At 38.8% G+C, this 23845-nt stretch overlaps 1 protein-coding gene across 4 annotated transcripts in view; it reads right to left on the bottom strand.

Moving 5' to 3' along the window:
- PEX5L (peroxisomal biogenesis factor 5 like) overlaps positions 1–23633 on the bottom strand; it is a 107320-nt gene extending 83687 nt beyond the window's left edge. For 3 of the 4 annotated variants that reach the window (XM_027709698.2, XM_027709689.2, XM_027752235.2), the window contains exon 1: positions 23253–23633. In XM_027709698.2, coding sequence (XP_027565499.1) covers positions 23253–23273 — 21 coding nt within the window. In that variant the 5' untranslated portion in view covers positions 23274–23633. The remainder of the gene's footprint in view (positions 1–23252) is intronic. The other variant, XM_027709708.2, reaches the window with a different exon arrangement.
- Positions 23634–23845: the final 212 nt, after the last annotated feature.

The raw sequence follows: 23845 nt of genomic DNA on the forward strand, positions 1-23845 counted from the left end.
CAGTGGATGTCTCCTTCTATAACCCAGCATTAGGCACTTCCCTGGTCCAGTAATGGGGACAGCCTGAATTTCCTCTCACAGGGAGCCTGCTGATTTCAAAGGCACCCAGGGAGCTAATTTAGATACTGAAATTTAGGTACAAATGTTCTGGCGTGTTTTCCCTCTCAGTCTGCCCTGCAGCGTTGAGAAGTGACTTCTTTCTTTACCTTTTACTGTTTATGAGACGGAGATAAAACTGATCCAATTTCCCTTGACATCCTGGAAATAAGTGAGAATTGTTTAAGATACTATACTCGTAAAAGCACTACACGAGTAAGGAGGACAGCAGGTACAACACTTGCCTCTGCAGTACCCCCAGTGTGGCTGGGTGATTTCATTCCAGCCTCTAACCAGAGCTGGGTTTCCCCCTCTACCATTCACTCCCTACTCCTGTGAGCATTTTAAGACCACTGTCACACTTGCCCTTCTCTACCTGCGTATGAATGAGATGGGGTGTGTATTTAGTGTGTGTTTGTCATTCTTTTCTCAGTCATTAGGAGGACACTGGCAAAAATGGAAGAATTAAAGGCATTGAAAACTCATATTTATAACATACCCACAGACCAAAAGAACCAGAGGGGGCTTTCTTCTCCTTATACAAGGGCCTGAGTCCCAAAAAAACTTGAAGGAGACCACATGTTAGTGTATCCATGTCATCTGTCTATAAATCTATCAGCTATGGTGAAATTTTGCAGTAATTTCTTATTGGTTACAACCTCGATTGAGCCTCCCCACGTGTTTTTCAAAAGATGCTAAATCTTAGGCAACTTAATTTTTCTTGAATGTGTGGAAAATGAGCACCCTTTTGCAGTTCACTTGTGAGTGCCTGCAAGCTTGGGAGAAACGGAGTTAGATAAAGAGATTCCCTCTGCAGCTCTCTCGGGCTGATGTCTCACCCCAACTTTCATTTTGTTTTTCACTCTCAGTATCTCTTTACTCACCAGTGCCAGCCAGAAAAACAGGCTGAAGCTCACTAAGATGAAGTAGCTAGGTCATACTGCAGAAAGTGCTGCTGTGAGCTGTTTCTTAACAGGTTGGGTTGTTTTCCTACACAGCCTGTGGATGTGCTGAAACAATAGATTTTTCTTAGTGTATGTATGTATACTCATCTTGGATTAGGGCTATGGATGTACAGAATAACTTGTAATGGTGCAGGATCTAGCATTTCCTGTCCTATGTATTCAAAAATAAATAACTTGCTGTGTTATAATGGTTAACAATTCCCACTATTTCAAGATATTAGTTCAGATTATATCAAAGAAAAACCAGGTATGAAGCAGTCTGAAACTTTACTGTACATTGAAATGCCATAGGACTTAAATTCTGTGCTAAAGGGATTATATATTTACAGACACTGATGGAAAAAAGTCATGTGATGGCAGGTCTGAATGGAGCATAATTCTACACTGACCAGGTAATGTAGAGCTTTGTCTGGATCTCATTTTCGTATATATGCATTAAGTGGAGTGGTTAAACTTGTCATGAAGGAAAGACTCCAAGAAGAAAAAAATGTGGTTAGAACAGTGAATGAGTCGGGTAATTTCTGCATTTTGTGGGGGGATTTAGAAGGCAGGAAATGGACTTGAAAAAGTTAATTCTCAGGTGAAAGGCTTCATGATAGGCCAGAAAAACATTTTAAACGAGGACATAAAAGTAAGAAAATGGGGAGGGGTCATAGAAATTTTATTGGCAGCTATGTGGAGTCTTGGTTTAATTACAAAAATACATGAAAAAAACTCCAAAACCAAACTGTGTTTTGCATATAAGAGGATAGCCCCCATGCATGCCTTTGGGAAGCTGGTCTGTTTTTTACCTTAGTACTTAATTCCTACCTTTAGTACCTAATACCTTCCTTTTCCACCTTAGAACACCTAATTTGCTAATACTTCTTGCAGTACCATTTCCCTGTTACAACTTCATTATTATCCAAGGACCTAGAAGAACTTGACAGGCATCAGTGAATTTAACCACATGATAGATCTCTGGGAGGTAGTTTGGTACCGTCTCTGGAGCACTTTTACAAAGAGAGAAACTGAGGCACAGAGAACCTCAGAAAACAGAGGACTGTGTTTACAGGCACACTGAACCATGTGTAATATCCTCCAGAGTGCTGGCACTTTTCAAATACCTTGAGATCCTAATAAAAGATCTTTGGTATATGCCAGGCTGACAACGCACCAATAAATACTGGTATGAAATGTTTACTCTTGATTTGCTGACTCTGTGATCTGTATGGGATAACTTTCAGCATGACACTAAAGGTTCAAAGCAGAGGGGTTAATAAGAAAATATTAGAGTCCACACACAGAGCAAGAATTTTTAGAATTCTTTTGGAGATGATATTCTGGTGTTTGCTGGCAGTTTTGCATTAATATTATATATCTCCTTTAATTTTATTTTTCTGGTTATGCATACAAAAGTACACATATAAATAAAAGCTTGCTCTGCCAAAATGCACTTTAGAATTTTAGCCTTAGTGATTACCTCTAGTCAAGAGAAGCTATTGATTTTCTGGGGAAAAGAGTATCCTTATTATGTAGAGGTTACAGTTCTACAAATTTCCATAATATCACAAAATATTTTTCCATTATAAGTCTGGTAGGAAGTTAGAATGGAATTTTTTTTTGCAGTCTCTTTCTGTGACCTTCCAAATGAGTCTGTTTAATCCTACATTTCTCTGGCTGAAGTATTAGCTATATGAGTTGCATATTTAGAAAAGTTCAGTTCTTTATTTCTTGTATGTACAAATGATCTCAACTTCATGTGAAAACAGATTTTGATTGATTTCTGTAGCTTATTCTTAAATCTACCATTGGAGAATAGTAGTCACATTGTTAAAAGCCATCTTTTCTAAGTAAAAATGGCTATAGAGCTGAGTATGTTCAAAAGTGTACTGTTTGAAAAAGGTTCCTCATACTCTTACACAAATAGCTCTGTTTCTCACAAGGTTCACAATTTGTTCTGCAGTAATTGGGCCATAAATGCTAGTTTTACAGCAAAATTTTATTTTTTCAAATACATTTAGTATTTTAGATAAAGTGAGCAATCATTCAAGATACTTGAACTTCAGATTGCTGTCCTGATAAAATACGTAGAAATTTATTTTAAGAAGTTACAGAACAAGTACAGCCTCTGCAGAGTGAACTGCAGCAGTTGTGGCCTTGCCCGCTCCTTGCCATCAGCTCAGATGTGCAGGTTGATGCCAACTACCAGAAGGTTCCCACAGCCTCAGACTGGCAAACAGAGTTTACTGCTCAGTGTTTGCGTGTTTTAAAAAATGGTTGTCTTACTTCTGGCATCTATTTTTTTCTTTAGTACTTAGAGCATAAAATATACAGGATTCACAGTTTCAAGGGGAAAGTTAAAAGATTGTATCTTGTGCCACGGTGCTCCAGCTATTTTGTTCGAGCCATTGGAAATTTGTTGTTTCTTTCCACTGCATTGTCACTGTTTGATGTATTGGTGAGTCGTAGGCACTGAATTAACTTCAGCTCATACTCCATACAGAAAGCACTTTAGATGCTATTTTTTGTGGGAGGTGATGGAGTGAAAGTGGAGGAAAAGTACTTAAAAGAACAATTACTATTACTCAGTAAATTAATTTTTTTTTTTTAAAGCATGGCTCTGGCTTGTTAACTTGTACACAGTCACGTGCAGTGAGCTCTGATCAAGTTACACAGTGTGGAAGAACCCCAAAAGTCTGACATATGGGGAATCACAAGTATCTCACATACTCTCTGGGTTTGATGTATCCTGTTAAGTTTCTGTGAAAACTCTTCAGATAACTTGGTATGTTGGACTGTCAAAATGTTATTTAAATACTACTGATGGATGGCATTTAGGAGGCAGGCTCCCCTTAAGCAAGATGTCTGGCACTCAGTAGTTATTGATAAAGCTTTTAATTATTCTATCATTTAGTAATTCAATTTCCAGTAGTTTTCTCACTGTAATTTCACCCCTGATTGTAATAAAGCAAGCTTTTAAGAAAAAGAGATATATTTCCCTGGGAATTTCCAGCTAATAACTGACACTGTTCTCCATGTGGAACCACTTTCTGTGACCCCCAGCTGCAGTTCCCAGCTGGAACTTGTCACAGGGCAAGACACAGACTGACACCTACCCTGTGCTCAGTGGGACATATTAGGGAGAGCTGTGCTGCCAGAGCAAACGCTCAAGCATTAGGGAGCTCCTCCATCAGCTTCCAAACAATGGCTCGACAGGCACAGAAGGAACCACACATGTTTTGGCGAGTCCTTAGGGGACCCAAGTGAATTTTAAATCAGCCAAACATGACACTGATGCCATATCCTAATGAATCCAGTTTGCTCTGCCCTTCTAGTCTGGAGCTTCACTCCTGGCGTTCCCAGCTGAGGGGATCCAAGTGGATTTACTCACACGCAGTGAGTGGAATGATGTGTCTTGATTAAGGCTCATTTGAGTGGCTTTGTTTTGAGTAAATACAGCTGCAAGGGAAAGGTGCAGGCACGTAATCTTGTCGGTGAATTATTAAGTATCAAATTTTGCTGCTGAATAAATACAAATAAAGTACTTGAGAGGAAAAAAAAATGTTATTGGTCAAAATGTTAGAAATTCAAAGGTGCTGCTTTAGCTAAGTAGGGCTGACAGCATCCAGCCAGAGATTCATTGCATGACCTGAGGTCTGCTGAGACTATTCTAAATAAAACAAATAGGCTTTGCTTCATAAACAAGTGGATTCCCTATAGAGGGATTTTTTTATGCCTTTGTATAGTCATGAGGGAATAATAAAAACATCCCTTGAGTCCTAACACAGCATTAAAAAAATATATGGTAGGTGCATTTTAGTTTGAATTAATGACATTGAATAATTTCTGTGAAAGGAACTAAATATCATACTGTCTGATATATATGAGCTTCTATAATTTAATATTTTCTATCTGAGTAGTCCAGGTAAATAGTCAAGCATTTAGTAATGTATTTTGCACATAAGGTCACTCCATTTCTGTTCTACTTGTACAAAAAACATTTCCAAAACATGCACTTCATTTTGGCAATAGTTGCACAGAAATTACTACTGTTTATGTTAATAAATGAGGAGAAAGGAATTAGTACCTTCTTGGAGTTGAGAGGACAGAAATGAATCCAGTGAATGGAACTGGAAAGCATGAAGTAGTGTTGTTAAGCACTGGGACTACTGGCTTGGTTATCATAAATGATAAGCAGTGGTATAGTGTGCAATACTTCTCCTTTCCACTGCACAGGGGAACAAGAGGTTTGTAGTGGAGTCAATGCATTCACTATTGTGACCTGTGTTTGTTACCTTGATTTACCAGCACAATATTATTTCCCTTTCAGCTTCCCTCTGGCCTTTTCTTGGCTTCTAACATTCTCTTGCAGGGAGGATTGTCTCCAACTGTAGTCTGCTCAGTGTCTTTAAATATTGATTATTCTTCCCAAATCAGGACACATGCTAACCTATTTCTTTCACTGACAAGTACAAACTTCTTTGTCTTTTGCTTCCATTCTTAGTGCGGGTAAAAATGGTTCTTCTGTGTTTTGCAACTGGTTGAATAATCTTATTACCTTTCCATATACAGGGAAGAGAGGAGTTTCTTATCTGTAGCATTGTCCAGCTTACTGTGAGAATTGATTTCAGGCTTAGAGACTGTCATTCCCTGTCGTGTTAATTGGACTGTGAAAACTCTCATTGCCAGGAACTTTCTGAGAAAATGCTAAAATAGAAGTATGATTAAACTACCTCAGAGTGAGTAGACTGCATTTTGCTTACTACAATACAGAGATACACACTCCTGACATATACACATGAATTGATTTTAAATTTGCTCTGCAAAGCAGCCTTCCTGTTTAGTGACCCAGCTGTTTTCTAAAAGTTGATCATAATTCCCTCCTACAAGACTAGATGTGAAATCCTTGTTCCTGCAAAGGCAATGGAAACTTTCACACTGTAAGATGATTTTGTGCTGTATATAGCAAGAGGCTGCTGTTACCTTGAGGGTTTTTCCTCCAGCTCCTCCAACTGCCACTTTTGTCCACTGTAAGTGAACTGAAATGCTGCGCTGGGAACAAGGAGACACTTTTATCTGATTCTTTCATGTGCTTATTTACACAGGTCCTGAGTTAGCTGCACTATTCACGCCATAAATATAATTTCAAGCCTTTTCCTTATAATGAAAAGCTTTGAACAATCTGGAGAATCACTACTGCAATATCTTGAGCAAGTGAGAGTAGATTTCCCAGTCTTTAAGCTGAAACTAGATATTTTTCCAGAGTATATGCTGTTCTCATTCAAATAGTGATCTTGAAGATCACTTGTGTCAAGTGTGTGAAGCCCATCAAGTTGCACTGTGTTACACTTCATATGACATAAGTGAATCCTTCTAGCCTCAAAATCTGTCAAGTTATTAGAATAAACTTATTTTGTAACAGCAAGTGTGGTCCAAATGTCAAAAACATTTGCTGGTTTTACTATTAGTTTTCCCCCTCAGTATATATTTATTTACAATTTAGTCATTGGTACAATGTTGTTGTTCAATGAGAGCTTCTGCCTGGTTTTGTCTCCAGCTGTTGATGAAACATTTGTATATAGGTAAAAACTTAAAATAGTTGAAACTTCTATATGATCAGGTTCATTTTTCATGCTACCATGAGGCTGAGGTTCTAGAGTTCTAATAAAAAATATTTCTTCATTTCCCTTACAGCTGTTGTTAAATTGCATTAGAATTTAATTTGGAACTTTTTTGTGTTTTCTCCTTTGGGATCAACCATGCGAAAAATCGTAATATAAAACACCTTGCTTGCAGCAATGAAATAGCTTTCAATAAAACAGAAAATATTGAAGCAACTTATACTAAGTGACTAAAATTGTTCAAATGAATTGCAAATGATACCTACATGAAATTTTAGAAGAGCCTGTCTAGACTTACTAAAAAAGAACATGTTAAGCGAAGCTCTACCACTCAGCAGAGTAGAGCAGAGTACCACTCTAATCAAAGAACAGTTAATTCGTTCACTCTTCTACATGTGAAATGATTGAATTGAAAAGAAATCCCTCTATGAGGATGAATGGTATAAAAAGGAAAATATTAAGCAATGATTTTTCTTTTTTTTTTTGTAACAAGCAGAAGTTTCCGGTGAGAGAAATATGTGATTGCTCTAGAGAATAAACCGCAAGTAAACAGGAAGTGGTGAGTGAGGGCTGGTTTATGGCACCCTTACTCCAAGAAAAATCTTACTCCATTAGCAGCACCATTAAATCCAGCAGTGTTACTCTTACAAAAGGCTCATATTACGTTCTCATAAGTTGTCACAATCTGACGCTACAGGAACACATTTTTATAAGACAGCAATGAAACGTTTCCCCGTGGCTGCACCTCTGCACATTCATAATACATCTGAAATACCTTTTTTTTTTTTTTTAAGATCTGTATCTATTCTTGGCTATGAGGTTTTGACACAGAATTCACACAACATTGTGCATCCCTGATGTTTTACACGGTTTTGTTCCTACTGCTCCCCAACTGTTAACTGTCTGCGGGTACAATTTCTTTATGTAGATCTAAGCACCGATGTGGTCAAAAGGTTAATATGTTGCAGGGAAGAAGGAAAGGGTTCCCAAAAGGTTATGAGCCTCCCTAAGGACTTCATAGCAGCCATGATATCTATATTCCTTTTAGATGGTAGTATTTGGCAACACACTTGCATGCTTAAATTATTAGGTATGCAATTTGCATTCCTCTAGTTTGCCCTCAAAGCCTCGCTGTTCTGAAGCAATCTACTGCTTGCTGACAGAAGATCCAGATTTCACTGCTCAGCCTCTGAGTGTCTGGAAATGACCCTCTTTTCTCAAAGGTGGGAAATCATTCTGATTCCTGTACCTTGCAGTCTCTCCTGCAAGCTGCCTGTTTCCGACTCCCTTTTGCGTCTAGTCTCTTTACCACAAAACGCAAAATCCTCTTAATGTTTTTTCCCCCCCAAACTTACCTTGCAGTATTTTGGTAGCATGATACTAGCTCACACTGGACTTTCTCCCCTGGAGCCTGGCATCAGAGTCCAAACGAGGTCATTAATCTAAAAAAGTGTGGTGGTCTCATCCCAGGCTTTGTCAGGGACGGACGCCTCGCTCGGTCCCGTTCCCGTGTGCTCCGCAGCCTCCGCCTGGAGCTCAGGGCTCCAACCGCGGCATCGCTAATGGTCAGGAGTGCACAGCTCCAGCAGTGCTGTGTCAGTATCAGGAAGCTTTTACTGTGCCTGGGTTCCTGTCAGTGCTACTAATTCAATCACTTACATATGCAATAAATTCACATGAAAAATTAACAAATACCTAGCCAGCAGCAGTGCCCTCTGGTCGTTCTTTTTTTCCTAAAAAAGCTGTGTAGCTTTCTCTTGAAATGATTGAGTTTAATGGTGTCTGGATGTCTTTAGCATGTTCTGTATTTCAGCACTTGGTGAAAAAACCCCATTCTTTTATTCCTAAATAGCTTCTCAATATTAATCTATGACATTATGTTATTTAGCTGTTATTTCTCATATATTACATATATTGCATGTATAATTATATATTTCTAATATATATGTATTTCTAATATTTCTAATATATTCCATCAGGTTCTCTTCTAGTTACATCTGTATTATCCCTTGAACTAAAAGGGCCTCTGCAGATGTCAGGGTGAGGTATAGCTGAGCAGCTTACAGGGATCTATTCCACTCAACTCAAGATCTATTTGATTTTAGTCTGTTTTCTATCTCTAAGATCCACTACCAATAATTTTTGGTATCATCAGTAGTAATAGCTCTAAAGGAAGCACAGCATAATGAGGAAAAAGGATTAATGACTCCTTTTTCTTCCTAAACAGGAATCCCTAGGGAATTGAGGTTCAAGTATCACATCTTTCCTTATTAACTCTTTTGAGAGATTGGTGATCTTCCCCAGAGAGCTGGTCTGGGATTGTACAAGCAGAAGCTATGTCTTTCCTAACATAGCTTGAGAAAAGAGGGTGGAAGTGAATGTATACATCCTCCTCTGCCCATGGGGCAGGCTGAGATTTATACCAGCTGTTAAAGCAGCTGGTGACCAGAGTGATATCTGGGATACCTTTGGAGTGCTCCAACACACACCTGGGGCTGTGCGTGTCTCATTGCTGCCTCAAGTGGCAGGCCCCCTCTCACCGCTGCTTTTTCACACTATAATAAACCAAGAATCACATGGGCAAGGATGTGCACCAGGTAATATAAAGGTATTTATCTTAAATTCCCATGTTAACTAAAGTGTTTCACCTGAATGTAGTTATGCAGACTAAAATATCTTAATTGTCCTGAAAATGCCTCTTTCCATATTTTGAATAGAAACCTCTTGTATCTGGGATTGTGTTATCTCTGTATATCTTTCAACTCACCTATCAGTTCAGCTCTGTGGAGAGCACTGACTCCTGTAGCATGCTGTTACACTGTAATTTCTGTGTGAAATCTGGCAAAAAGCTTGGATTCAAATTTAAAAGTTATTTTACGATGACTTTTTATTTTTATAAGAATAAAAAATTCACTGAGGCATTAAAAAAAAAGTGGTCTCCATAACTGGATGAACATGTGTTTCTATATGTTTTAATACATCTGGATAACATCCTGGGATGATGGAAGTGCTTTTACTTATTTTGTCACATCAAAAATAAGTGCCTTGTACAAGTTCCTGTAGTAAATCTGTGGCAACGGCAAAGCAGGAACTTAACTACGGAGAGACTGCCATAACCATTGGAGGTTACTCATGGATTCATAAAGTTATTGGACAGAACTTGCATACAGATGGAGTGTAAACAGTTACAAATCCTCAAAGTAAAATTTGGCCTAGTTCTACACAAGCTCTTTCTCTGTGTTCACAGAATGAAGACATCCCTTTTAAGACTACTTTGAGTCAAGGAACAGTGATTCCTACTGTGAAAGATTCTTAACAATATCCCAATTACACTGAAGTTAATGGTATCTTTATCACTGATTTTAGTGGAAGCAGGACTTCATATTTCACTGGATGGGGAGTAGATGAACATAGAGTATCATCTTCATAAATGAATCTTCCAGTTCATGAGTACATGCTGCCATAGTCCTCTGCCAGTACTTAAGTTTAATAAGAAGGTGACATAGGACAGAAATCTGCAATGGATTTCCTCTGGAAATTATGCTTCTCATATTTCAGAAATAATTTTGCTGCCCATAAACACAAATTCTGATAGACTGCCCAAAACTAAAGCTGGAGAGAAACAAATGGTAACCAGATACACTAAATAAAGGCTTCTCCTATTAATTAGTGAGAACCTGCAAATATAATTCAGAACAGAATTAAGTGTAATGTCTGTAATACATTTACTTTTCCTTTATTAAAATGATTTTATTGAGGAGAAACAAATGACAAGTGTAGTTGAACCCTTAAGCAGTAATTTTGTTGCTTTTCAAGAAGTGTCAGCTAGAAAGAGTCAAAGAAATCCATGAAAAAAATTGAGCACTTAATTGTCTCTGACTAGTAAACATAGAGTATTCTGTAAACTATTAGCAGGTCTTTGATAGGTGTGTATTTAATTGTCAGCTGAAGTGAGAATACAGTTCAGCCATCATCTCAATGGTTTCAAAACAAAACATAAGCCAGAATGTGTCATATAAATATCACAGTGAGAAAATGAACAGTGTTAAGTTTTTACTTGTAGATGAGTGTAAATGTTTCTTTTGTGCTCCTTGCAGACTCCTGTCCAAAAGAATGTGTAGGTGAAGTAACCACTTTCTTGTCTTCTGAAATGCTGGATGGGATTTTAATTTTTAGAGATGTTGATTTAGCTAGAAAGACCAGAAAACAAAGACAACCTGTTGGCAGTGATATATTGAAAGCACCACACAGGCATCAAACTCATCATAGTTGAAAAATAATCCTGACTGTTTATTGTACAGTAGTGTAAGCCAAGAATTCTATTTCCTTGAGAATAGAGCTGTAAAAAAGTCAGTAAAGCCCTTACTATTCCTGTGGTTTGTATTTTCAATTCTTCAGCCAATTGCAGTTGTCCATGGGTACAGTATGTACACACATCTTAGCCATCTGACAAACTTTGGTTCAATATATGTGGTTTCTCTAGTCTGTGTCCATCACATCTGGTTCGACACTTCAGTATCATCTGCTCTCTAATTCTGCAGATGACACTCATACAGGATGGAACTTGAGCATGTTTGTGTGCAAGATGGACTAATAAATTCTCTTGTTTGTAAATTCACTTAGAATTGCTTTGCTTGGTGCTTAGCAAATACACAGAATATATGTGCAACAACCTGAATAAAAGGTTTATTCTCCGATGATTAATGAGTCTGAGTTAATTACTTGGAATTTCATTTGAAATTTTATTTCTGATATTTGTCAGTGACTACTTGAGAAAAAGGCAGTGAAATTGAGTTACTCTTTGACAACTATAAAACACTTTGGAAATAAGTGTTCGTTTTTCATGTACTGGCAGGAAAAATTACTTAACTCATCAAGCCATAACCCTATTTCCCAGCTCAGTACATTTAGGAATATGCTTTCCCATATCTTTGTCTAGCCAATATCCAGTGATCTCACCTATTTGGAAACTCTTTGCTGGTGTGACTCCTGAAGTTCTGAAATCTGAGTAGCAGACTGATGCTCAGTAAACTGCAATGAGCAACTGCCAACAGCCCGGAGCTGCAAGGCTGTAAGGATATTATCAAACTGTGATGGAGTGTTCATGGACATCTGTCAGCCTGATACCTTGTGGGATGCAAATCACAGCCATCATGATCTGAGACGGGACAGGAACCCCAGCAATCAGATCCTGAAATAGTTTCGTGAGCCTTAATCAACCCAGAAACAATTTTCTGACTTAGTCTTTTACTAGAAGGGACGTAGGACTGACTAAGATGTGGCTCTGTGATCCCTTCAAAGAGAACAGTCCAAAGTGAGTTCAGCACATTTTCCTGACTGGGACTGCGAACAGACAACCCAGTTCTCTTAAGACTATATACTCTAAATAATAACCACTGCACTTATTTTTGGAACTCAGGAGGGAAAAGTGGTTGTATGGAGAAAAAGCTGTGTCCTGGCTCTGCTGAGGCTGGGGAAAATATCCCTCCTAGTTCTGATGGATTCTAGTTTAGATCCTCATGCACACACACTTTGGCTATTATTGAAATAAATTTAAGCTTGCTGTTACACAATGTTAACACAGCTGGTGATTTCAAACCCTCAGTGCCTGCTTGCAGGAACATGAGTACAAGATAGTGAAAAGCTTCAGTGTTTCTAGTTTGAACCACTGAGTTTAGCTGCATGGGGGAAATACATTTCCTCTGATTATTAAGGTTTTATATGAAGCAAAACTCTGAGTTCGGCTGAGTGGGAGAGTTGATAAGGAAGCTGGCAGAGAGTATTCAAACTGTAGAGCTCGGCTCTATGAGTACTCAAAATGATGTTTTGGACCAGGCAAAGTGAGACTAATTTGTCACTGCCTGCGTGGGTCTCTTAGCAGGAGGTTACTGAAGCTGTGAAGGCAGTCAAGCCCTCTACAACCATAATAGGAAGATTTTTGACTTCTTGAAGTTGAGTATTTTGGTCTTTCTGAACAAGAGTCAGGGTTTGTCTCTGCTGAAGTCAAAGAAATTTAAGAAGGCTTTTGAAAGACTTCTGAAGTCGACTTCAAAGAGGCAGCTTTATACAAACATTAGTTTGTATAAATATCTGAAGGGTGGGTGCCAAGAGGATGGAGCCAGGCAATAGAACAAGAGGCAATGGGCAAAAACTGATGCACACGAAAGTCCACCTGAACATGAGAAAGAACTTCTTTACTGTGCAGTGACCATGTACTGGAACAGGTTGCCCAGAGAGGTTTTGGAGTCCTTCACTGTAGATATCCCAGAACCATCTGGATGCAATCCTGTGCCATGTGCTCTGGGATGACCCTGCTGGAGCAGGGAGGTTGGACCAGGTGACCCACTGTGGTCCCTTCCACCCTGATTCTGTGATTCTGTGAAGACAAGGAGGATGCTGTTGGGTTATTGAGGCTCAATCTTCTGGTCCCATAGGCAGCATGTCATATCAAACATCTCATAAATTGATTGTGTTTCATCTTTAAAGTAATTAGGTTTTTTGCCTCCACTATTCCAGTTGGAAGGCTACTGGAAGTCTTGATTGCTCTAATGATCAGAAACCTTCTTCTAATTTCCAACCTAAATTTATTCACAGCCAGTTAATATCCATTTGTTCCCGTGCCAGTTTTGTCCTTAGCTAATTTAGGTTTTTCCATATCTCATGTTTATCTCCCTGATGCATTTACATGCTGTGATTATGGTCCTGCTGAGCTGTAATTTTGATCAATAAAATAAGCCAAAATCTTTTGGTCTGTTCTCCTAAGATAGACTTCTCCTTCATCATCCTTCTTTGGAACTGTTTTCATGCCTCTCTTCCGTACAAGATTCTCAACTGAAAATTTGTTAGTGATGTCATCAATTGGCATGGATATTTTCCTGACTATTCTGGAAAAAAACCCTCTTTCAAAACTAGAACTGCATCTATCTTTTTTATGGATATATCATATTGACAACTTATAGCCATCTGGTATGTGCAAGTCTTTCTTCTTAATAATTTCTAAATGATAGTTCATGGCTTAGGGTAGACGTTTTTTGTTATTGATGACCAGCAGTACACTGTGCTGTTAAATGTGTTTGTATTGTTGAAGTACAGACAGTTCCCTCTGTACAGTGACCCGAAACTCGTCAGTACTGGTGATGTTTCCCAATATTGATGATGTTTCCCAGCACTGAGTAGTCAACCAACGTAGTCACCACCGTCCTGTTTCTGGTACATTTATGTGTGAAACATCAGACATCAGTTCCAACAGTCATCCACAAAGACCTTCCTTATCAAGCTTTCCTCAGTCTGAGCTTTCCTCAGTTATTCCTCTAATACTTTATTTTTCATTTCCCCCGAATGAATTTCTTGTCCTCTTTACAGATTTACTACTATTCTTTACTTTCTCCAGCTTCAATAATAACTTCTTTCGTGCCACCATAACAAATGCTTACCAAAGATCATATAGATCAAGGCAGTTATACCCCCCTTGCCTGAAACCCCAGCTACAATAACAGAAAATGCTGTCAAGTAAGCCTGACATTATCTTTTCTTGATAAATGCAAATAGCATTTTTTTCATTTTTTTTTTTTTGTGTGTCTATGTTTGTTTAATTTTCCTTAAAGTCTTTTCCCTAAAACCTTAAAGATTATGGATAGCCATCTGGGTATCTGGGCTGCTAGGTGTCTCACCATTTTTCTCATCTTATCTTAAATCTGGATATATTTGTTCTGTTCAGATTCCTAAGTGGACTATAACATATTTTCTATCAAATCTTCAATTTAATATCCCATTTGCATCAGCAGTCTGGGATGGAGGATGTATAGAGTGCCTCTGCATGAGCTTTTGCTTCACATATTTGTAACAGCTGCAGAATTCATACCCTCGTAACCACTTGGGTTTGCACCATGAATCAGGTTATCCATAACACAAATGCCACAGAGTATGTTTTGCTTCTCCTCACCCTTCTTCACACGTAACTGAAAACCTTCAACTGTTGTTTTAACATACTTTAAAGATCTAAATAAGCTTTATTTTAGGCAACTCATACTTTTTCCTTCTGCCTTTGAGGAACACTTTATCTCCATTCCCTGTGTGTTCCTGGCATAGCCTTAACAATTTAACAATTGAAAATATTAGTTCTGAAGCTTCTTACAAAATTTTTTCTCACTTTCTTGGGATTCAGGTTCCTAATACAACCAACACCTTTGGTTTTGTGTCTTTCCTGAACAGCACATAATCTTTAATTGTGAGTGCTGCAGGGATAATTGTTCTTTCATTTCCGTGTAGTATTCAGCTGTTTTGTAATAATTCAGATTTCTTTGTTTTATTGCACAGGTTCAGGCAATCCTATACATCCCTTCCAGTTGTATATACCTTGCCATATTGTGTACATTACCTGTATTGAGTACAGTGGTAATATTAACAATGTTTTCTATTGCTCTGAACAAAACATATTCTTCCTAGTTTGCATCCTTCCTAGTTTACATTCTTTTACATTGTTTTTCTCTGTTATACACCATAATATTCCTCTTCTCTTTTATCAAACATTCTTCCTTGTATTCCTTTTTCAAAGCCATCTTAAAATTGTCCTGGTTCTTGAACAGTGTTAGACAACAAATAACAAAATATGAAAGATCTCATCTACATCTGAAGCCTGTAACTGGAAAATCATATTTCTTGTTAAACTTCCACGAATGACAGCAGGAAAACCTGTCACTTTGATGAGAAACATGTCAAATCATATTTTTTTATTTCATTAATTGCTTCTGTGACATTTCTGTCATTGCTCCTATGACAATAGTGTCCAAGGCCATTGTGAAGACTAGGGCCATCCTTCTTCTTATCTGTTCTTCCACATAAAATACCAAATACAGACCTTCTTTTTCAGATTTTCCTATCAGGACTTTAAAAGGTTCTGACAGATTACTACTGTATCAAAATGTGATGTTTACTCTCATTCTTACATAATACACAAAAAGCTTTTATTTGTTTTAGTCTTTCCTTATTCCAATATTAATATTAGCAAATTTGACTTTAAGTAACTCTGTGAAGTTAAACTCTAATATTCAGTGTTACTTACTGAGAAACATATCCCTATATGTCAGGGTAGGCTTAAATGGGCAAGTTACCCCTCAGGTGATTTTTAATGAACAGTGAATAAGATCCTGAACCTTTTTATTGATAAATCTATTAGTTAGAAAATGTTGTATCTGAAAATGCACTTTGTGACAGCTCTCTTGCCCCTATCCTGGACATGTGTACTCCCTACTTGACACTGTAACTTTGGAACCCAACTGGTGACATTTGGAACACAGGGATTGATGTGGAAAAGTCTTGGAAGGAAATTATTCTTTTTTTTTTTTTTTTTACATCAGTGAAATTTCCACTTACATGTGCTCATGTAAAGGTAAGATACAGCTGGTCCTAATGTTGGTAAGGCAAATTTTAAGGTTTGTGTCTCCAGCTTTTGAAAACTACCGAAGTCTATAAAGCCAAATGATTGATATTAAATGAATGTAAAAATAATTCTGAAGGTCTCATCTCTAAGTGACAGCGCACAAGAGTATTTGAATTTCTTTTATGTATTTTGTAACAGAAACAAAGTCTTAATGTGATCAAGAAAGATTGTTTGTCTGAATTCATTGCACAATTCTTTCCTTATCACATATGGTTTTGTTGTTCTAAATGCATAGCTGTTATTCTATATGTTTATTGGAAAATACTGTCCAAAGGTGTTGGTAATTTGTATTAAATTCAACATCCATATTAGGACAAGACGTGTTTTAAGGAAATGACATGAAATTAACAGTCCAACCACCAAGTAGTGTGGTTCTTTTTCTGTAGGTGTTGCCAAAATAGACAAGCATGTGAGAAAAGCGAGTCCATGGACATAGGCCTACCCTGCAAACACACTGTAGTGACTGTAGGCAAAAAGTCAGGTTGTTTTTTTAAAGCTGGCTACTTCCCCTTTCGTGGTGTTCCCCTGTTGTTTCCTGATCTAGATACAGTGTGTGAGCAGGGAGCTCTGCTGGCAGTAAAGTCCTCCACCATCAGTTTGCTCCGTTCTGCTCGTGGCAGTGAACTTCACTGTGGGGCATCTTTGCCTTGTGACCAAGCGCTGCTGAGAGGTGACTCAGACCCTGTTGCTCGCAGCAGTCATGACCTGGCTGAGCTTGGCTGCCCTACTGTGGGCAGCAGAAATGAAACCACGGCACAAATGTAGCAGGAGGCAAAACGTCTCATGAAAGCCTTCAAACTCAGATAAGGAGGAGAAAATGAACAAATAGGACAGTGAGAGAAGCAACAGTGACAAATCTGTATGAGTGGCGTGGTAGGCAAGGTGTACATCTACTATGCCAACCTGATGGAAGTTTAGTACAAAATGTTTGTGAGGAACTGCAGTAATGCTGAGACCTGACTAACTGTGCAAACTCTGGGAAAATCACAAATGCTAACCTTAAACTTTGGGTTGTGTTTTCTGTTCCTGGGCATAGGCAATCTGATAAGACATGGACTTTTTTCCATTCAGTATAATAAGTTTCAGTTACTTGATATTTTAGAATTTACTTTATTTATATGCAAATAAACCACTGGAAATAAAACTCATGTACCAGTGACTCAGAATTTCAAAGGCCTGAGAGGAAAGCAATGAAAAATATTAGACTGTTCATAATAATCCTAACCTGGTAGAAGAATTTGCTGAATATGCTCTTTAAGGTCCTTAGGCATTTTGTTAGCAATGCTATTGGACAATGATGAAAATGCATAATTACAGAAAGTGACCTGCTAGTTTACATGTCATGACACCTGATTTGGAAGACAAGTACTTCTTTCAGTTTTGCAGGATCAGCTATTTCTGAAATAGACTATGCAAACTTAAGACTGTGTGATATACAAATAACTAGTACCTAATTCCTATGCTGAGTAGATTAATTCTAAGTACTATTCCACCTTTTTTACCATTTTCATTTTTAACTATTGCAAAAAGGGTAGCAACTTAAGCTGAACAGATGGTTGTAAACGGACCTGCTTTATACATCTACCTCTTTTTTTTTAAATCTTCTGGAAAATCAGCTTGCTTAGAAACAAGATTATTATAAATTACAAATTATTCTACAGATCAGTTTATGAGACTGCATTTCCTAATGGGACCTCTAAATTTGTCTGTGTGGTTACCTTACTTTTTCCATCCTTTCCTGTACCTTGTTCTGTTTGGACAATTCATCCTGATATAACTTGTGGAGTTATCCCAACCTTTTATACTCCTCCTTTGCATAGAAAATGTGACAGTAGTGGTAGAAAAAAAACCCTAGCATGATTCTTGAGTAAATAGTGCCTCCTTAGTGAAAGCTATATACTGGGTTTAGACTGACATTTATATAAATATATGTCAGTGCTAGAGACTGTTGTTTTTCTATGTTTTGAATGAATTTAATTCCAGAATAGAGGGGTGGATCCTTAGTTAGTAAGAGTTCTCCTTAATTTACATCCAGTAAAAATATACCATGTGCCAAGAATTTCTGAGTCTTTGCAAGATTTTCTGCTAGGCTCTTGCAAAACTGCCTAACAGCTTCAAGGAACACTTCTCTCTACCAGCATTACCAATGCTCACAATTTGTACAGTTTCGGAATGCGCCTTCGCCAAACGCAGTATATCACCTACTTTCTTTGAATGAACTTCCTTCTATGAAAGTGAGCTCATTATTTTTAGCTTTTTTCATTTACAAGCACTTCATAATCTGCTGTTCAAAACTTGTAAAGCTGCTAGTGAATTAACTGGAAAATACCAAGTCAAAATGGAAAACATACCAACATAAAGACTGCCCTACTGTTGAGAGTACTTTTAGAAAATGGTTGTAATAATACAAAATTATCAGTTTATCTTAAAACAATTTTAGCTAGGCTAGGAGTTATGGTTCATTGCCATCACTAGGGATCAGTTAGCATTCCAACTATGTGCCCACATTTTTAGAATTTTGTAGCTTGAAGTTATTAAGTTTATGTTAACAGCTGAGCAGAGATGGAATTTAACATTAATTCAAGTTTACATTGTGTGTATTCTCTGTGAGCTGTTTTATTAACCTAAAAATGCATATGACTTTTTTCTTATTAATAACTGATTAATAGCTTGGGGTTCATTTATTTTATACTGTAGCCACCAATATTACAGTATTTTTAATAGGTTACCAAGTAAGCTGAAATGCAACTTGCATCTGCAGCAAATCTTGAGACTGTTCTGTTTCCCTTTTTCCCAGTGAGTTAGATGTGTCTTAAGTGTTGAGAAATCAGTGCAAAAATGTTTTTTATAAAATATTTAGCAACACTTTTCAGGCCCACTAAAACATGTGAAGCCCTTGAGGTTTCATCTTGCGAGAATTTCCACGTGTACATACTTATTTTTCTGTTGACCCACTGCTATCATATAGGTACGTGTTTGAGAACTGAAATCTTACTGAAATGTGAATGATGAATATGGGTTATTTCATGTAAATATGAAATGCCCGTGGTAGAATATTAAATATCTTTGATAATAAAAAACTCAACACAAGAATTAAGGGCATGAAGTTGATTGCCTATGCAATTAAAAGTTCAGAAGACAAACTATCTGATCTGGAACTTGGCCAAGGCATCGTGACTAACAAGCCTGTTCTCGCGAGAAAGCGCCAGAGGAACTCTGATAGCCATGTGTGGTCAAGATTTCTGCTTTGTCTAAATTAAGCCATCTTGAAACATAACACTGCCATATATAAAATCCCATGCCAACATTTGGCAAAGCACTTCTTCTGTTCAAGCATTTGTGCTGGGGAAAGCTGACTATATACAGCATCAAGGCAAACAGTGTTGAAGGCATTTATTTTGAACTTCATAGGAAGCCAAATGCTGCTGAAAATGATTGCAATTTACCCTCCACTCATTTATGGAACTTTCATAAAAGTCAAAGGGAGGGACTGGTATCAGGTATATAATATACTATAAAAACTTTAAAACTTCTTATTGTTGGTTGTTAAAATGACAGACATTTTACAGCAGTGATTGGGGGTTGAACTCAGCTTATGTTCTGCTTCCATCTGGTCTGCTACTGTTTTGTTGAAGAAGATGAAAAACAGCACACTTTGGATTGCACACATTGTCCCAAGAGAGAAATACTCTCTCTTTCACCTTGTACAGTTTAGCATCTAGACCTGGTTCTTTCGCCTTATCTGTGAATCCCAGGGTGTGCTTCAGTATCCATCAGGTTTCATCCTGTCAGAGACTACATTTACTGAATTAAACAGGACTTCTGACATAACTGGTGTGTTTGTAGACAAACAATCTGTGCACCTCATCTGAAGTTCTTTTTCATGCAAAAGCCTCACCTCGAGGGCGCAGGCTCCAGGAGGCAGCTCATGCCTTAGGACCAATGTCAGTCCCCGCTCTGCTTTAAATGGTCGCTGCAAAAACTGAACTGGCTGGTAAATAGGGCTAAATCAGATGCTTAAGCTTATTATGGTGGTGAAATAGCTTTAAAAGAGCTCCTGTGGCACTGTGTTGCATCTTATTTCTGTTTGTGGTGCTGGCCCTGTGGAAGGCAGCTTCTCCTTTCTACCTGTGTTTTACGTGGAAGCGCGTGGTGCCCGAGTAATGCAACAGCTGATCTCACAGAAAGGTACCTGGAAATGGATAGACAGGACATGCCTTCTTTTTAGATTTTTTTTAGCTGTCTTTGGAATTTGAGCTTAGGACCTCTCTAGTATTTCTGTGTAGTGAGGCTTCATTTGAAAAACAGTAAGAGAGAATTCTAAACCTAGGTCTTCGGAATGAATAAAGTGACTTTCTGGGATTCAGAAAAGAAAAACAACCCAACAAGCTGAATCTGTACTATACACTAAGAATTAAGAAGAGATAGACACGTTGTGGCCTGTTGTAAAGTACTTAAGGTGCTGGACTTCAGCAGTGCTTAAATGGAAATTATATTTCATGTACACTTGCAGAATTTATTGAGCTTAGTTAGAAATTCCCCACTGAAGCTGCTAATGCTTGATGCCTATCCAAGATAGGTCAATTCCCAATCTCTGTAATTATGCTTATTACCTTGTTACAGTTGCTGATGTTATCCCCTTCCAGAAGTATTCCAAGAATTAGCTGAGTTACAGCAGGTTATTAGTAAAACACGGGCTCTGTAAACATCTTTTAAAGTAATTGGACTATGGAATTAATTCTGCAGATTTTACTTTTGCATTTGAGAACAAAACACTAGAAAAAAGGGAAATTATGACTGGCAAATCCTACATTTGATCACTATAACTTTCAAAACTGTAGGAAGAGGTATTATATATTGGCACATCACTTTACATTTGGATGTATGAAGTTAGATGCTTAAATACCGAGCTAAATAAATACTCCAGTTTCTCTCAAAGAAGTGTAGGTTCCGAAAGTGTTCAGTGCTTTAAAAATGAGATTACTTTTGTTTAGGAGTCTAGGTGCTGACTTATGTGTCTGACTTGATCTACCCAAATTTGGATTGGTTTTATGGTTCACCTTATTTTCAATTGGCTGTAACTGCAATTAATTTTCCCTAAATTAGTAGAAGACTTACAAGAAAGTCTTGGATAGCGAGAAAGAACCTGTAATGCTTAGAATGTGCCTACATTTTTATTAGTGTGTGGTTTGATACAGTATTTAGCGTGTGGTTTAATACTGTATGGTAACTTTGGCAGTTTATGTTCCCACATGGTTTAATAAACATTGCAGTAGATCATTTCATTGCAAAGAAATCAGCCCTGTATTGTCTTTGTCTGACTCACTTAAAGGCTCTAATTGAAGATATAGCTGAACATAAAAATCTCTCCTAACGCTTTAGGCTTTTTAGGTGTTATCTGAAGAACATTAATGTCCTGTTAGGACACAGATATATTAAAAAGTTTGGGTGATGAATTCAGGTGGGTTTTTATTTTTAACAATGATAAGTGTACTCAATAGGAATAGTATTTTTAGTTCAGCAAACCTTTTAAGAGAATTTGATCAGCATTTGATTATATTTGGGCTAGAAAAATCAAAATGTTTTGAAAGAAAAAAATTAAAGGGCATCAGTCACAACAGATTTGCATGTTTTGACCTTATTTTCCTATTGCAAGTTTGATTTCACTCTTTTAATGACTCAGAAAATTTAAAGTGCTGACAGGCACCTCAAGATTCCGTTAGATTTCCTTTTATAAAGTGTTGTACATTTGTTGCAATCTATAACTTATAGCATAGATCTGCTTTCTTGAGGGTGTAAATACCTATTTGGCAATGTCCAACTCAGTATCATTAGTTATAGGATTGGTTTTGTGTTTTAACCTTATTTTCAGAAATAAATGGTAACACGTATACTCCCTCCATTGATTACATATCTCGTTCAAACCTGTTTGCTCTCCTATTACAAGCAGTATTATGACACATTATTTATCATTGTTGGATCAGATAACACAAACATGAAAGAGTAACTGGTATAATTCAGTTCTGGAAAGCAGCGCTGAATCAGAGTCCTCGCTTAACTCACATACATCGCACACAACCCTGTGTCTGACATTGACTGAAGTTTAATGTCACCGGTGATCATTCAGCAGATATTTAAATGCTGAAGTGCAGAATCACACCAAACAGAAGTGGTCAGCTTGCACTTGGTAAAGCTGCAGTTTCTCTGTAAACAGCCTTAGTGCAAACACCACCACATGCAAGGCTGGTGCCACTGTATGTGATAAAAGCATTTCATCGTTCCTGGCAGTGAAAATAAAGCCAGATTGGGTCCAAAGCAAAGAAACTGAATTTGGAAGATGAGTGTAAACCTTTACTCCACTTTGGCACTTCCTCCTTCAAAACAGGCTTCGCTTTCCAAGGAAGAGCCATGTGAAGGAGAGCGGGAGTCAAGGTTAAAGCCATCACGTCCAAGGCAGTTGTATGTTTTATTGAGGAGAGGCGTATTCTGCCGAGGCGATGTAGGATCAATAGGATCATGAGAAAATATTTCTGCCTGAAATGTTAAAGTCTCTTAGCCATGTGTTTGAATTCATTCTACAAAGTCATTCTGGGGCTTAGCAAAATCAATCCTCATCCCGTGTTGGGAGGGAAGAATACAAATCCATCACCTTTAAACACAACGCACTGTGCAAATCAACGGTTTTAGTGTGGTGTGAAACCTTTGCAGATTTTGCAAAGCAAGTGCTCTGTCTTTTCCCTTATTGTTTGCCCTTCACTTGACATACAGGAAGAGATGCATCAAGAGGATGGCAGGAGACATGTGTCACTTAAGGCATGCCATAACAATGTTTGCCCTGGAATACTCCCTTGAATCTGTTTGAACAAGCAGGCATCATACATGGATAAACACACACAGAACTTCACCTAGTTACAAAGTTGACAGAACCCTTTTGCCATCCTCCCCCTCGAGCAGTGCCAGCCCCAGGCAAGCTGCTCCCTTTAGCCCCGAGCTGGAGTGTCACGGTCACATTGCACCAGGTCACTTGTTGCACAGTGCCAGGGTGGCATCTCCCCTCCGCTCAACCCATTGAAACTTCACGGAGCCGCGTTTCAGCGAAGCCCGTTCCGAGGCTTCCCCTCTCCATCCATCCTGCTCGGAGCCGCTTACCTGCATGTGTCCCTGGTACATTCTGCTCTGGCTGCTTCAGCTGCCCCTCAGGCCGACAGGTTGGGTGTGCACTGGGGCTGGGGCACTTCTGCTGGGCGCTCGACTACAAGAAAGGAAAAAAAAAAAAAAGGAAAAAAAAAAAAAAAGCCTAACCCTGAAAGAGCTATTTTTGGCAAAAGCTCAGTTTGTCCTGGCAGCTCCTGTACTGGTTTCAGTAACCCAGAGCTGCTCGCTGCGCTCCTCTCCCCTCCGCGCCTCTCTGGCTGTGTTTCCCTCTCGGATGCGGAGCTGCGAACTGCTCGGGAGCTGTTCCTCCCGGCGGGGTGCTGGGGAGGCGGGCGGACCCGGGCGGACCCGGGCGGACCCGGGCGGCCGCGGGGCCGCCGGGCGGGAGCTCCGCGGGGCGGAGCGGGGCCGCCGCTGCTGCCGGGCCTCGCCCGCCGCCCGCTCCGCTCCGCTCCGCGCCTCGTCCCGCTGCAGCCGCCCCGGCCTGGCGGCCCCGGCCCCGGCCGCCCTCCCCCCCTCCCGCCGCCAGCCCCGGCCTCCTTCCCTCCCTCCCCCCTTCCCTCCTCCCTCCTTCCTTCTCTCCTCCC

Source organism: Pipra filicauda, unplaced genomic scaffold (assembly GCF_003945595.2).
Source record: "Pipra filicauda isolate LSUMZ 115617 unplaced genomic scaffold, ASM394559v2 scaffold242_size1167801_pilon, whole genome shotgun sequence".
NCBI classification, from domain to species: domain Eukaryota; kingdom Metazoa; phylum Chordata; class Aves; order Passeriformes; family Pipridae; genus Pipra; species Pipra filicauda.